General features: G+C 47.0%; 1 protein-coding gene across 3 annotated transcripts in view; it reads left to right on the top strand.

Annotated features, from left to right (window-relative positions):
• LOC130200744 (serine/arginine repetitive matrix protein 1) overlaps positions 1-17,778 on the top strand; it is a 67,243-nt gene that overhangs the window by 48,021 nt on the left and 1,444 nt on the right. For 2 of the 3 annotated variants that reach the window (XM_056425252.1, XM_056425251.1), the window contains 3 exons: positions 13,435-13,505; positions 14,029-14,139; positions 15,204-15,301. In XM_056425252.1, the coding sequence (XP_056281227.1) occupies positions 13,435-13,505; positions 14,029-14,139; positions 15,204-15,301 (280 nt within the window). Of the gene's footprint in view, positions 1-13,434; positions 13,506-14,028; positions 14,140-15,203; positions 15,302-16,030; positions 16,090-17,778 lie in introns of all 3 variants that reach the window. The other variant, XM_056425253.1, reaches the window with a different exon arrangement.

The raw sequence follows: 17,778 nt of genomic DNA, 5'->3' as shown, positions 1-17,778 counted from the left end.
CCTGCAAACTTGTCACCTTTCGGTGAAATTCACCGTTTTGAACTCAAAATAGGTCATCCACGTGAATCGTGGAGATCCAAAGAGTTTTTGGGGGTCACCTGGCCCGCTGCCGTTGAGATTGCAGTGAGACGCGGAGAAAAGTGTGGAGTGGTGCTCTTCGCAATAAAACATCTTTGATGGGACGTGTCGCGTCTCGGCCAATCAGCGTTCAGATGTCCACAGCGTTTGGGGGTTCAGGTTAGCTTGAATGTTAGCCCGCTACATCTGCTGCTGTCACGCTGCACGGTGTAGCGATGCTAACAAAGTACCCGCACGTTAAACACGATGTGATTTAGCATATTTTTTGTATCGATACTTGATTAAGAGAGCGATCAGAGCGGACGCGCTGCTCCGTGTCGAGCTGTCTGCGCACACTGCGCTGCGCAGCTCACAGAGAGAGAAGTGGCGCAGCTTTAGAGACTTCGGCTTAAAAAATAAAAGATGCCAGAAGTGAAATGTTTCAGTCTGTAAAGTTGTGTAACTCTCCAGCTGCTCATCCTGATGAACTGTGTCTCATCTGGTCAGAGACTAACGGCCTCATAGTGTATAATCAATGCTATGATGGAACCATGTAGTTTCCTTCATATCTGGCTGTATACTCATATTACTGACATTTGTTAAGTGTTGAAAAAGTTGGTAAAAAGTGAACCATACAGATGTTTTATTTATTACTATTATAGATAAATATACCAGTCTCGTATTTATGGTACCATATTGTTTTTATGGTATTGTATTGAATTCTGGTATGGGGTATCATGATATTTATGGCAGGTATGTAATATGTATAGAAGTTATAATATGAGTATCGTGACAAACAGGTAGAGACAGAACAGATTCAGGGAGAAGTCCATGAGGACTGTTCAGGCAAAAAAAAAGGAAGTTGGTTCATGAATGACTTTAACCATATTATATATAATGACAATGTATATTTGTTGTTATTACTATCATTACAGGGCCGAGTCAGAGCGGAGAACCTTTTGGTCTTAAACTGTTTATTATCATTATTTAGATTTGTGGTCAGAACAATAAAATGACTGTAGTTGTGGTTCTAAAAGCTTTGAGGCTTCAAACAACGTGGATGTGGTGTGACAAAAAAAAAAATCACCTGCACCCCCCCCCCCCCCCCCCCCCGTTGTCACCTTTTTCACCCCCCATGAGTTTGCAGGTATGTTTATGATATGATATGATATTCCTTTATTTGTCCCACAGTGGGGAAATTTCAAAAATCACAGCAACATCAATGAAAATAAATAGAAAACACAAAACAAAATACTAAAAACTAAATAATAATAACAATAATATCGACTAATTCATCGTTTTTTGATGCCAGATTTCAGCGTCAGAGCTCCGGACACATTTCAGAACCCGACAAAGCCAGGAGGTCACAAACTATAACCACAAACTATAACTCATAAAATATAACTCGCACACTATAACTCACACACCGATGATCAGCGGTAGTTTTCCCCCCGTCAGCTGCGGACCTTGAACGCAGCGGCGTCCACGCGCGTGTGTGTGTGTGTGTGTTAAATGAGCCGTGACCCCGGTGCAAAAGCGAGAGAAAAGGGAACATAAAAAACAACCGTGGGTGAAAGGGACCGAACCTCCCTGCTCATCATCATCATCATCATCATCTTCGCGCCCCCCCCCCCCCTATTCTTCTTCTCTCAATCGCAACTGAATCGCCTCGCTCTCATTACAGATTACGAAGTGACTCGCCTTTCTCTCGCCTTTCTCCACGCGGCGCCCCTCTCTTGATTAACATTTTCTGCTAGGCTTCACACCAAAGGCCTGTAAAGGTGGAGGGAGGGAGGAGAGGAGAGAGAGAGAGAGAGGGAGAGAAGAGAAAGAGGAGGAAAAAAGCCATCAAGCGCTGGAGTGGAATCAGATAAGGCTATCAGGCTTTGTCCCGCTCCTCCTCCGCCCGCTTCCTCCCTCAATCCCTCACTCCACTGCACCTTTTGTCCAGCCGGGTCCCTGACGGAGCGCTCCCCTCAGACAGGGACCCCCCCCCCCCCCCTGTGTGTGTGTGTGTGGTTGAACTTCAGTTTGTATCATAGTTAGGTTTATGGTTTAAAAGAAGATTTGAAATATCTTCTTCTTTTTTTTTTAAACCTCTTTTTTTGACGATTGCTTTAAAGTTTAATAAATTAATTTTACGGCTGAAAAAAACAAACTTCTCTCTTCTGGAGAAACTACAGAATAGTGACAATGTTTCCAAAGTGTGTGTGTGTGTGTGTGTGTGTGTGTGTGTGTGTGTGTGTGTGTGTCTTCTCTCTTCTGGAGAAACAGAATAGTAACAATGTTTCCATATTATATATTTGTGCATTTCTGTACTTTAGTTTAATGTAATTCATCGGCGATACCAATATATCTGATATCCACTATTTACCGTCTAGTACGTACACAACCCACTACACACAGGGACAATCTACACAACACACAAACATAGGGACAATCTACACAACCCACTACACACAGGGACAATCTACACAACACACACACAGGGACAATCTACACAACCCACTACACACAGGGACAATCTACACAACACACAAACATAGGGACAATCTACACAACCCACTACACACAGGGACAATCTACACAACACACACACACACAGGGACAATCTACACAACCCACTACACACAGGGACAATCTACACAACACACACACACAGGGACAATCTACACAACCCACTACACACAGGGACAATCTACACAACCCACTACACACAGGGACAATCTACACAACACACACAGGGACAATCTACACAACCCACTACACACAGGGACAATCTACACAACACACACACACAGGGACAATCTACACAACCCACTACACACAGGGACAATCTACACAACACACACACACACAGGGACAATCTACACAACCCACTACACACAGGGACAATCTACAACACACACACACACAGGGACAATCTACACAACCCACTACACACAGGGACAATCTACACAACACACACACACAGGGACAATCTACACAACCCACTACACACAGGGACAATCTACACAACACACACACACAGGGACAATCTACACAACCCACTACACACAGGGACAATCTACACAACCCACTACACACAGGGACAATCTACACAACACACACACAGGGACAATCTACACAACACACACACACACAGGGACAATCTACACAACCCACTACACACAGGGACAATCTACACAACCCACTACACACAGGGACAATCTACACAACCCACTACACACAGGGACAATCTACACAACCCACTACACAGCGACAATCTACACAACCCACTACACACAGGGACAATCTACACAACCCACTACACAGGGACAATCTACACAACCCACTACACACAGGGACAATCTACACAACCCACTGCACACAGGGACAATCTACACACCGCACTGCACACAGGGACAATCTACACAACCCACTACACACAGGGACAATCTACACAACACACACACACAGGGACAATCTACACAACCCACTACACACAGGGACAATCTACACAACCCACTACACACAGGGACAATCTACACAACCCACTACACACAGGGACAATCTACACAACCCACTACACACAGGGACAATCTACACAACCCACTACACACAGGGACAATCTACACAACACACACAGGGACAATCTACACAACCCACTACACACAGGGACAATCTACACAACCCACTACACACAGGGACAATCTACACAACACACACACACACAGGGACAATCTACACAACCCACTACACACAGGGACAATCTACACAACCCACTACACACAGGGACAATCTACACAACCCACTACACACAGGGACAATCTACACAACCCACTACACACAGGGACAATCTACACAACACACACACACAGGGACAATCTACACAACACACACACATAGGGACAATCTACACAACCCACTACACACAGGGACAATCTACACAACCCACTACACACAGGGACAATCTACACAACCCACTACACACAGGGACTACACAACCACACACAGGGTTACACAACCACACACACACACAGGGACAATCTACACAACACACACATAGGGACAATCTACACAACCCACTACACACAGGGACAATCTACACAACCCACTACACACAGGGACAATCTACACAACCCACTACACACAGGGACAATCTACACAACCCACTACACACAGGGACAATCTACACAACCCACTACACACAGGGACAATCTACACAACACACACACACACAGGGACAATCTACACAACCCACTACACACAGGGACAATCTACACAACACACACACACACAGGGACAATCTACACAACCCACTACACACAGGGACAATCTACACAACCCACTACACACAGGGACAATCTACACAACCCACTACACACAGGGACAATCTACACAACCCACTACACACAGGGACAATCTACACAACCCACTACACACAGGGACAATCTACACACACACACACAGGGACAATCTACACAACCCACTACACACAGGGACAATCTACACAACCCACTACACACAGGGACAATCTACACAACCCACTACACACAGGGACAATCTACAACCCACTACACACAGGGACAATCTACACACACACACACACAGGGACAATCTACACAACCCACTACACACAGGGACAATCTACACAACCCACTACACACAGGGACAATCTACACAACCCACTACACACAGGGACAATCTACACAACCCACTACACACAGGGACAATCTACACAACCCACTACACACAGGGACAATCTACACAACACACACACACACAGGGACAATCTACACAACCCACTACACACAGGGACAATCTACACAACCCACTACACACAGGGACAATCTACACAACCCACTACACACAGGGACAATCTACACAACCCACTACACACAGGGACAATCTACACAACCCACTACACACAGGGACAATCTACACAACCCACTACACACAGGGACAATCTACACAACACACACACACAGGGACAATCTACACAACCCACTACACACAGGGACAATCTACACAACCCACTACACACAGGGACAATCTACACAACCCACTACACACAGGGACAATCTACACAACCCACTACACACAGGGACAATCTACACAACCCACTACACACAGGGACAATCTACACAACCCACTACACACAGGGACAATCTACACAACCCACTACACACAGGGACAATCTACACAACCCACTACACACAGGGACAATCTACACAACCCACTACACACAGGGACAATCTACACAACCCACTACACACAGGGACAATCTACACAACCCACTACACACAGGGACAATCTACACAACCCACTACACACAGGGACAATCTACACAACACACACACACAGGGACAATCTACACAACCCACTACACACAGGGACAATCTACACAACCCACTACACACAGGGACAATCTACACAACCCACCACACACAGGGACAATCTACACAACCCACTACACACAGGGACAATCTACACAACACACCACACACAGGGACAATCTACACACACACACATAGGGACAATCTACACAACCCACTACACACAGGGACAATCTACACAACCCACTACACATAGGGACAATCTACACAACCCACTACACACAGGGACAATCTACACAACACACACACAGGGACAATCTACACAACACACACACAGGGACAATCTACACACACACACATAGGGACAATCTACACAACCCACTACACACAGGGACAATCTACACAACCCACACACAGGGACAATCTACACAACCCACACACACAGGGACAATCTACACAACCCACACACACAGAGACAATCTACACAACCCACTACACACAGGGACAATCTACACAACCCACTACACACAGGGACAATCTACACAACCCACTACACACAGGGACAATCTACACAACACACACACACAGGGACAATCTACACAACCCACTACACACAGGGACAATCTACACAACCCACTACACACAGGGACAATCTACACAACCCACTACACACAGGGACAATCTACACACACACACACACACATAGGGACAATCTACACAACCCACCACACACAGGGACAATCTACACAACACCACACACACAGGGACAATCTACACAACCCACTACACACAGGGACAATCTACACAACACACCACACACAGGGACAATCTACACAACACACCACACACAGGGACAATCTACACACACACACATAGGGACAATCTACACAACACACCACACACAGGGACAATCTACACACACACACATAGGGACAATCTACACAACCCACTACACACAGGGACAATCTACACAACCCACTACACACAGGGACAATCTACACAACCCACTACACACAGGGACAATCTACACAACACACACACACAGGGACAATCTACACAACCCACTACACACAGGGACAATCTACACAACCCACTACACACAGGGACAATCTACACAACACACACACACACAGGGACAATCTACACAACCCACTACACACAGGGACAATCTACACAACACACACACAGGGACAATCTACACAACCCACTACACACAGGGACAATCTACACACACAGGGACAATCTACACAACACACCACACACAGGGACAATCTACACAACACACACACAGGGACAATCTACACAACCCACTACACACAGGGACAATCTACACACACAGGGACAATCTACACAACACACCACACACAGGGACAATCTACACAACCCACTACACACAGGGACAATCTACACAACCCACTACACACAGGGACAATCTACACAACCCACTACACACAGGGACAATCTACACAACCCACTACACACAGGGACAATCTACACAACCCACTACACACAGGGACAATCTACAACCCACACACACAGGGACAATCTACACAACCCACACACAGGGACAATCTACACAACCCACTACACACAGGGACAATCTACACAACCCACTACACACAGGGACAATCTACAACCCACACACAGGACAATCTACACACCCACTACACACAGGGACAATCTACACACACACCACTCACAGGGACAATCTACACAACCCACTACACACAGGGACAATCTACACAACCCACTACACACAGGGACAATCTACACAACCCACTACACACAGGGACAATCTACACAACCCACTACACACAGGGACAATCTACACAACCCACTACACACAGGGACAATCTACACAACCCACTACACACAGGGACAATCTACACAACCCACCACACACAGGGACAATCTACACAACACACACACATAGGGACAATCTACACAACCCACTACACACAGGGACAATCTACACAACCCACTACACACAGGGACAATCTACACAACCCACTACACACAGGGACAATCTACACAACACACCACACACAGGGACAATCTACACACACACACACAGGGACAATCTACACAACCCACTACACACAGGGACAATCTACACAACCCACTACACACAGGGACAATCTACACAACCCACTACACACAGGGACAATCTACACAACCCACTACACACAGGGACAATCTACACAACCCACTACACACAGGGACAATCTACACAACCCACTACACAGGGACAATCTACACAACCCACTACACACAGGGACAATCTACACAACACACACACATAGGGACAATCTACACAACCCACTACACACAGGGACAATCTACACAACCCACTACACACAGGGACAATCTACACAACCCACTACACACAGGGACAATCTACACAACACACCACACACAGGGACAATCTACACAACCCACTACACACAGGGACAATCTACACAACACACCACACACAGGGACAATCTACACAACACACCACTCACAGGGACAATCTACACAACCCACTACACACAGGGACAATCTACACAACCCACTACACACAGGGACAATCTACACAACCCACCACACACAGGGACAATCTACACAACCCACTACACACAGGGACAATCTACACAACCCACTACACACAGGGACAATCTACACAACCCACTACACACAGGGACAATCTACACAACCCACCACACACAGGGACAATCTACACAACACACACAGGGACAATCTACACAACCCACTACACACAGGGACAATCTACACAACCCACTACACACAGGGACAATCTACACAACCCACTACACACAGGGACAATCTACACAACCCACTACACACAGGGACAATCTACACAACCCACTACACACAGGGACAATCTACACAACCCACTACACACAGGGACAATCTACACAACCCACTACACACAGGGACAATCTACACAACCCACTACACACAGGGACAATCTACACAACCCACTACACACAGGGACAATCTACACAACCCACTACACACAGGGACAATCTACACAACACACACACAGGGACAATCTACACAACCCACTACACACAGGGACAATCTACACACACACCACAGGGACAATCTACAACCCACACACAGGGACAATCTACACAACCCACTACACACAGAGACAATCTACACAACCCACTACACACAGGGACAATCTACACAACACACCACACACAGCGACAATCTACACACACACACAGGGACAATCTACACAACCCACTACACACAGGGACAATCTACACAACCCACTACACACAGGGACAATCTACACAACCCACTACACACAGGGACAATCTACACAACACACACACACACAGGGACAATCTACACAACCCATTACACACAGGGACAATCTACACAACCCACTACACACAGGGACAATCTACACAACCCACTACACACAGGGACAATCTACACAACCCACTACACACAGGGACAATCTACACAACCCACTACACACAGAGACAATCTACACAACCCACTACACACAGGGACAATCTACACAACACACCACACACAGGGACAATCTACACACACACACATAGGGACAATCTACACAACCCACTACACACAGGGACAATCTACACAACCCACTACACACAGGGACAATCTACACAACACACCACACACAGGGACAATCTACACACACACACACATAGGGACAATCTACACAACCCACTACACACAGGGACAATCTACACAACACACACACAGGGACAATCTACACACACACACACATAGGGACAATCTACACAACCCACCACACACAGGGACAATCTACACAACACACACACAGGGACAATCTACACACACACACATAGGGACAATCTACACAACACACACGCAGGGACAATCTACACAACACACACACAGGGGCAATCTACACAACACACACAGGGACAATCTACACAACCCACCACACACAGGGACAATCTACACAACACACACACACAGGGACAATCTACACAACACACACACATAGGGACAATCTACACAACCCACTACACACAGGGACAATCTACACAACCCACTACACACAGGGACAATCTACACAACCCACTACACACAGGGACAATCTACACAACACACACACACAGGGACAATCTACACACACACACACATAGGGACAATCTACACAACCCACTACACACAGGGACAATCTACACAACCCACTACACACAGGGACAATCTACACAACCCACTACACACAGGGACAATCTACACAACCCACTACACACAGGGACAATCTACACACACACACATAGGGACAATCTACACAACCCACTACACACAGGGACAATCTACACAACCCACTACACACAGGGACAATCTACACAACCCACTACACACAGGGACAATCTACACAACCCACTACACACAGGGACAATCTACACACACACACACATAGGGACAATCTACACAACCCACCACACACAGGGACAATCTACACAACCCACTACACACAGGGACAATCTACACAACACACACACACAGGGACAATCTACACAACACACACACACACAGGGACAATCTACACAACCCACTACACACAGGGACAATCTACACAACCCACTACACACAGGGACAATCTACACAACACACCACACACAGGGACAATCTACACAACCCACTACACACAGGGACAATCTACACAACCCACTACACACAGGGACAATCTACACAACCCACTACACACAGAGACAATCTACACAACCCACTACACACAGGGACAATCTACACAACACACCACACACAGGGACAATCTACACACACACACACATTCAATTCAATTCAATTCAGTTTATTTGTATAGCCCAATTTCACAAATTACAAATTTGTCTCGGAGTGCTTTACAATCTGTACACATAGACATCCCTGCCCCAAAACCTCACATCGGACCAGGAAAAACTCCCAAATAACCCTTCAGGGGAAAAAGGAAGAAACCTGGAGGAGAGCAACAGAGGAGGATCCCTCTCCTAGGATGGACAGATGCAATAGATGTAATGTGTACAGAAGGACAGATTTAGAGTTAAAATACATTCAATAAATATGACAGAGTATGAATAGTTCATAGTAGGCATATTCCACGATGGAGACCTCCACGATCCATCAGGCAGATGGCGGTGGGAGGAGGAGTGGGCGGAGTCTCAACAGGACAGTGGCGTAGTCATGAGCAGGAATTCCACGACCCAGACGATCCATCAGGCAGATAGGATCTATGCCGTCTCATAGGGACAATCTACACAACCCACTACACACAGGGACAATCTACACAACCCACTACACACAGAGACAATCTACACAACCCACTACACACAGGGACAATCTACACACACACATAGGGACAATCTACACAACCCACTACACACAGGGACAATCTACACAACCCACTACACACAGGGACAATCTACACAACACACACACACAGAGACAATCTACACAACCCACTACACACAGGGACAATCTACACAACACACCACACACAGGGACAATCTACACACACACACACATAGGGACAATCTACACAACACACACACAGGGACAATCTACACAACCCACTACACACAGGGACAATCTACACAACACACCACACACAGGGACAATCTACACACACACACATAGGGACAATCTACACAACACACACACAGGGACAATCTACACAACACACCACACACAGGGACAATCTACACAACACACACACAGGGACAATCTACACAACACACACACATAGGGACAATCTACACAACCCACTACACACAGGGACAATCTACACAACCCACTACACACAGAGACAATCTACACAACCCACTACACACAGGGACAATCTACACAACCCACTACACACAGGGACAATCTACACAACCCACTACACACAGGGACAATCTACACAACCCACTACACACAGGGACAATCTACACAACCCACTACACACAGGGACAATCTACACACACACACATAGGGACAATCTACACAACCCACCACACACAGGGACAATCTACACAACCCACTACACACAGGGACAATCTACACAACACACACACACAGGGACAATCTACACAACACACTACACACAGGGACAATCTACATAACCCACTACACACAGGGACAATCTACACAACCCACTACACACAGGGACAATCTACACAACCCACTACACACAGGGACAATCTACACAACACACACACACACAGGGACAATCTACACAACCCACTACACACAGGGACAATCTACACAACCCACTACACACAGGGACAATCTACACAACCCACTACACACAGGGACAATCTACACAACCCACTACACACAGGGACAATCTACACAACACACTACACACAGGGACAATCTACACAACACACACACACAGGGACAATCTACACAACCCACTACACACAGGGACAATCTACACAACACACACACACACAGGGACAATCTACACAACCCACTACACACAGGGACAATCTACAACACACACACACACAGGGACAATCTACACAACCCACTACACACAGGGACAATCTACACAACACACTACACACAGGGACAATCTACACAACACACACACACACAGGGACAATCTACACAACACACACACTCTTCTTTAAACATGGTGAAACTCAGAAAACGAGCTCAAACAGGAGTTTCTGCTCAGGAGGATCTTTTATGATATTTGAAGCACGAATGCAAAAGCAAAGTTTACAAGTTGTCAAGGAAACTCCAACGAGGCCGAGGAGGTTCCCAGGAGCCGGAGATCCTCGTGGTCCTTCAGCTCAGTGGAGAACTCGACTCAGGCGTCAATTTAAAACCCTCATCTTCAGATGTCACCGGTTCCAGGGATTCTTCTTCTTCTTCTTCTTCTTCTTCTTCTTCTTCTTCTTCTTCTTCGATCATTCAAGCTTTAACTAGTCAAGTTGACTCGGACGCGAATGTACCATTTTGCATGAGAAAGGGTGCGGCCGGTGGAAGGCCCGGTTTCCATTAGGCCTAAGCTGATAAATGGCGGATTCAACCCCCCCCCGAGGTCCAGGGGGTTTAGGTCCAGACTGATATCAACTCTGTTGCTCCTCTTTCTTCTCCAGGCCCATGAATAGATTCATTATTCAGCCGACTCATTCTCATCTCCTAAATTGAAGTGGCAGCAGCTTAAAAGCCCCCCTCCCCCCCCCCCACTTCTCTCAAGTCACACTCTCCCCAAATTTGCCTACTCAAAATATTCATGGCCGTGGTTGTATAGCCCTCTCTGGTCATCATTGTATTGGTATTGGAGGCATTCGTCATTGCGGTGCTGTTTTATATGTTTTAATAAAGAGTCTAAAGATTCTGATCATTTAAGAGTCGTAAAGCTTCTTCTGGAGATTCTTTACCATTATTTGTTTCGGCTTATTTCTGGAATCAGTTTTATAGCCTCATATAAATAAAGGCTTGCATGAAGGTCAGAATGAATTAATCCCAGTTATTTATTAGTTGTTTGCTCTTTTTTTCTTTATCTAAAACAAATAAAAGCCGCAAATTAGCTCATTTTAGGAGATTTATACTGAGAATTTCTGTCATCTTTGCTTCTAAAAATTATCCAAACTACTACCTGATTATTTTTATGCCAATCGACTAATGAATTTATATATTTGCCTCTGTTTTTAAGTCCCTTTTTTGGAAAACTTGTTGGTCATTTCAAGCTCTTGCCGGCTTAATTTCCAGCATCTGTTCATCTCACTTTCTGTCTTTATAAAAACCCAAGTGCCCCCTCCTCCCCCTCCTCCCCCCCCTCCTCCCCCTCCCTCCCTCCCTTGGCCAACTGGATGCCCCTGTGAACCACTCGCCCTGTATTGTCCGTCCTCCATGACCCTGGTGCGACCAGAGGAGAGAAATATTGCTCTAATCCACTCTGCACACACACACACACACACACACAGAAAAAAGCTAATTCTGTTTCTCAAAGCTGGAAATCACTCAGGGTATAAAATGTGACGCCCTAAATGAACAAACCGCGGTCAGAAGTCTGTCTTTGTCTCTTCTCGTCTCTTTGCAGTCGACTTCTTGGCAAAGTTTTGCATTTTCAGCCAGGAGACGCTGGCCGAGTACAAAAGAGCTTTTGAAGCAGTAAGTGGAAAGACATTGGAACCCTTCTCGTTCTCTCTCTGCAATGTGCTGCACTCCGCTCACAACAACACCGCCGCTGACACCAGGGCTTCAGCTAACCACTGGTTCCATTGTTTTTATTATTGATTCATCGTTTGGGTCCAATTGAATGACATGGATAGAAAAAAACAGCTACATATTTGATTCATTATTTAAATTAAGCACATTTCGCAGATTCACTTTCCCGTCAAAACTGTTGAGGTCAAGAATGAGCTCCTGTGCCCTTGAACATCCTTTAAATGTTCTTTGTGGGTCAGTGGTTAGCAGGCCCAGCTTCCAATCAGGGTCCAATCCCCGCCCTAGTCCATGTGCCCTTGAGCAAGACACTTCACCCTGTAGCTGCGTCTACGGTGTAGGAATGTAACATGTAAAGTGTCTTTGAGTACCTTAAAAAGCGCTATATAAATTAAATGCATTATTATTACTAAATGAGCCGCTGATGATGCTGATGCTGATGATGATGATGATGCTGATCTCTGTGCAGGAGGACGCTGACGGTGACGGCTACGTCTCGTGCCTTCAGGCTCTCCTCGCTCTGAAGAGCGTCATCCCTCCGGAGCTGCTGTCTGACGAGGAGGAGATCTACGTCTACAGGGTTTCACTTTCATTTATCAAATTTATATAAAATGTGACGAGGTTATAAATAATGATTTTTATAGTAAATATTAATGTAGTTCTTCTTGTGGCTCAAAGGAAGGCCAGTTTTATAGCTTCTCTCACCAGCATAACTGTTTTCAGCTGCGCTCACATAAAAAGGGTTTAAAGGGTTTTCTACCCCTCCGCTAGTCTTCTAAGGCGATAACACAATGTACCACTAGAACAGTGGAGATGGGCCTCTACACACCTCTGGAGAGACTTCATCAACACCAGAGAATAGTCATTTACACATTAACTATGTAGAGAGTGTTTATGATTCATTTAATGTATCTACATTAGAAAAATAAGGACATTTCTAAGTGACCACAAACTTTTGAACGGCAGTGTATTTTTACCACTTTAATATTTGTATTATTTTTTATATTTAAATTGATAAAATAAATAATATATATTATTAGAAATATTATTTCTAATGATAATAATATATATATATATATTTTAAAAAATTCTCCTCAGGTCAGATGGATTTTCAAGGGTTTTCTACCCCTCCGCTAGTCTTCTAAGGCGATAACACAATGTACCATTAGAACACTGGAGATGGGCCTCTACACACCTCTATAGAGACTTCATTAAACACCAGAGAATAGTTATGTACACATTAACTATGTAGAGAGTTTATTTATGATTAATCTAATGTTATCTTCATTGATAAAAACATAGCTTTGAAAAATAAGGACATTTCTACGCGACCCAAAACTTTTAAACGGTAGTGAATACATCTCGATAAATCGCTCCCTCGCTCTCGACTATAACTTTGTCTAAAAAAACGGTGCGAGTTCGTGCAGGAAACCCTGTGTGCCGTGTTTTAACTCCACCTTCTAGTCTCCGGTACTTTGACCGAGGTGGTACCAAGAAGGGTATCGGGTTCTGTTCACCGCCAGGTGTAATGTTTACCTGGATATAAGCTCATTAGTCACACATTAAAATGACGAGGCGAGAGGAGACGTGTCAGAGGATCGCCGTCCTGCTCTCACGTCCCGTTTCTTGTCCCTCGTGTCTCAGATCTTGGAGATGGTGGACTTCAGGGTGGCAGATGGACTCGTGGACCTGAGGCTCTTTGCCGTGATTGCGAGCCTGGCCCAGAAAATAGCCGCCATGGAGTAAGTGACCTTCAGCGGAGGCACACTCTGACCTCTGAAGAGGAGTCCCCTGACCCGCCGTAAATAAGAATAAGAGTGTGTACGCACATTAGTTCCAGTGGCGATGTCGTCGTGTGTGGGGTCTGCCTTTGATCCGCCTCTTCAAACGTTTTTTTTTTTCCGACTCTCCGTCGAGCGTCCCGACGACGTCGCCCGTTGAAGATTTATTTTTTGGGGATTTACAGCGACGGCGTTTGAGGGCGTCATAACGCGGGAACGGGCAGAATCTAAATGAACGGCGACCGGCAGCCCGACAAGAAGACATCACTCTCTACATTACGACCCGCACGCCGCGGATTCCCACACAGGGCGCCCCCCCCCCTCTGCCCCGAGGGCGCAGCGCTTCCAACAGACGGGAGTGTGTGAGCCGGCCGACTCCGGAGGTCTCCGGGGGTCAAGGCCTGCTCCCAAAAAGCCCTCGCCCCGGAGCGAGGAGGACGGGGTCAGGGTCACGGGTCCTCTGATTTACGGCCGGCCCCCTTTTGTGTGGTGTGCGTTAGAGGCGTCCTGTGGACTGCCTGCTCCGCCGGAGAGAGGGTCCAGAGTGTCTGCTCTGTGTGCGGCCAATTAGAGTCACGATAATGAACGACCGCGGTAAACCTCGGAGGATAAGAGAGAACAACGGCGTCCGCCACGGAGTGATCCTCTCACCTGTTGCTCTTAATCCTGTCGCCTCTAATCCTTTTGTAGAACGAGCTGCAACTGTCGTCACATCGGCCAATCGGATCTGGCCTTTGAAATTGGAGGAGGTGATTTTTCTTCTTCTTTTTTTTTTTTTTACATATAATTATTTTTCTCTCTCCTGCAGTAATTGCATTTCCACCCCCGTCACTCACCTCCCTTTTCTTTCACAACTCTTAACTGTCCCCCCCCCCCTCCTCCTCCTCCTCCTCCTCCTCGCGTCTCCAATCTCTCCCTCTCTCTCTTGTCGCCTATACCTCTCGCCCCTCCGCTGTGCCGTGCTGTTCGGGCCCTTGACTCCGGCCCATCTGTCCCTGTGCAGCATTGTGTCCGCCTCTCACGGCGCCACATTCCCTCAGGTCACATGATCTGCCCAGAACAACATTGCCGTACAGAACCCCCTGAACGGCAGCTCTTCTTTCTTTCTTTTTTACTTGCGCGCCTCGTCGCTTGTGTTTGGATTCACCGGAGAGGTGCTGGAAGTTTTCCTCCGGGAAGTTTACGAGTATAACACCCTATTCTGTGTCTCCTCCGTGTCTCCTCTGTGTCTCCTATGTCTCCTCTGTCTTGATTGTTTCATTCCCTTCACCTTCCCTCAGCGACTCTTGTCTCGTTAGTGTCTGATGTCGTACACCTGTGTTCCCCCCTGTATATTGAGTCAGTCTTTCTCGTGTCTCCTGTTGGATTCTTGTCTTTAGTTGTTGTCTTTGGGTCCGTCTTCCCTGTGCGCTGGATATTCTTGACCTCCCTGTTTGACCCCCCCTGCCTGCCCCCTTTTGGACTTTTTGCTTTTTTGGAACTTTTGTCTCATTAAAGAGAATCCTTTTGTGATTCACATGTGAGTCCTGCCTGTGTCTCTGCACCTGAAGCCTCACCCCGCGACGACAACCTGACAACGAGACTAAAATGAGTCGCGGGACGCCGGTGACCTACGAGACACGAGCCCCTTCTCCTCCCGGAGAGTTTCCCTCCCAGACCGCTCGAAATTATCCCCAAACAACTCTCAATTCTGTCAACTCAAACTAGGTCAGGGTGAGTTTGCCCCCCCCCCTCCCCAACGAGGAGGGCGCCAACATGTTGGGCATTGCGTAAGCGAGGAGTCTTCTGTGTGGACCACAGCGGGGGGGCAAACTCACCCTGACCTAGGCTGCTGTTGTCGTTGGCCCGGCGCGCGGCCATTCTTCGCTCTCTTGCGGGCCATTGAGCGTGCAGCGAGGAGGAGGAAGAGGAGGTGGAGGAGGAGGAGGAGGGGGGGGGGGGCTCATTACCACCGGGCGCTCGTTAGAGGCCGTCGCCGTGCCACACGCGGGACAGGAGCGCTCTGTCCCCACACAGCCGGCCGTGTCTCCCTCTTAATTATCCGAGTGGTCACATTGTGTGTGTGTGTGTGTGTGTCACTTATTCCCCTCCTTTAACCTCCACACAAACCCCCACTCACCATACTCCAGCCCCCAACCCCTGATCCCACACACAAACACACGCTGTCCCCAAAAAGCAGAGCAGTTTGTATCCGTTATGTGGCGGGATGTCCACGTGTCCCGCGTATTGTTTGGCGTCCCAGGTCACCGTGAGCAACCACAATGGGCTCAGAACGCTTTACCATCACGGCAGCAACGACTCACCCGCCAACAGAGAGGGCCCGATGTGGCCACCAAGAAAAGTGTTTTCACAACTCTCCTGTTGTCGGACAGATTTGTTAAAGGTGCACTGGCCCTTTAAAACATCCTCTGAGTCAACGTTATCTTCTCATTCATAAC

The sequence above is a fragment of the Pseudoliparis swirei genome, chromosome 10 (genome assembly GCF_029220125.1).
Source record: "Pseudoliparis swirei isolate HS2019 ecotype Mariana Trench chromosome 10, NWPU_hadal_v1, whole genome shotgun sequence".
NCBI classification, from domain to species: domain Eukaryota; kingdom Metazoa; phylum Chordata; class Actinopteri; order Perciformes; family Liparidae; genus Pseudoliparis; species Pseudoliparis swirei.
The sequence above is the reverse complement of the archived record's forward strand: the minus strand, read 5'-3'. Positions and strand labels throughout refer to the sequence as shown.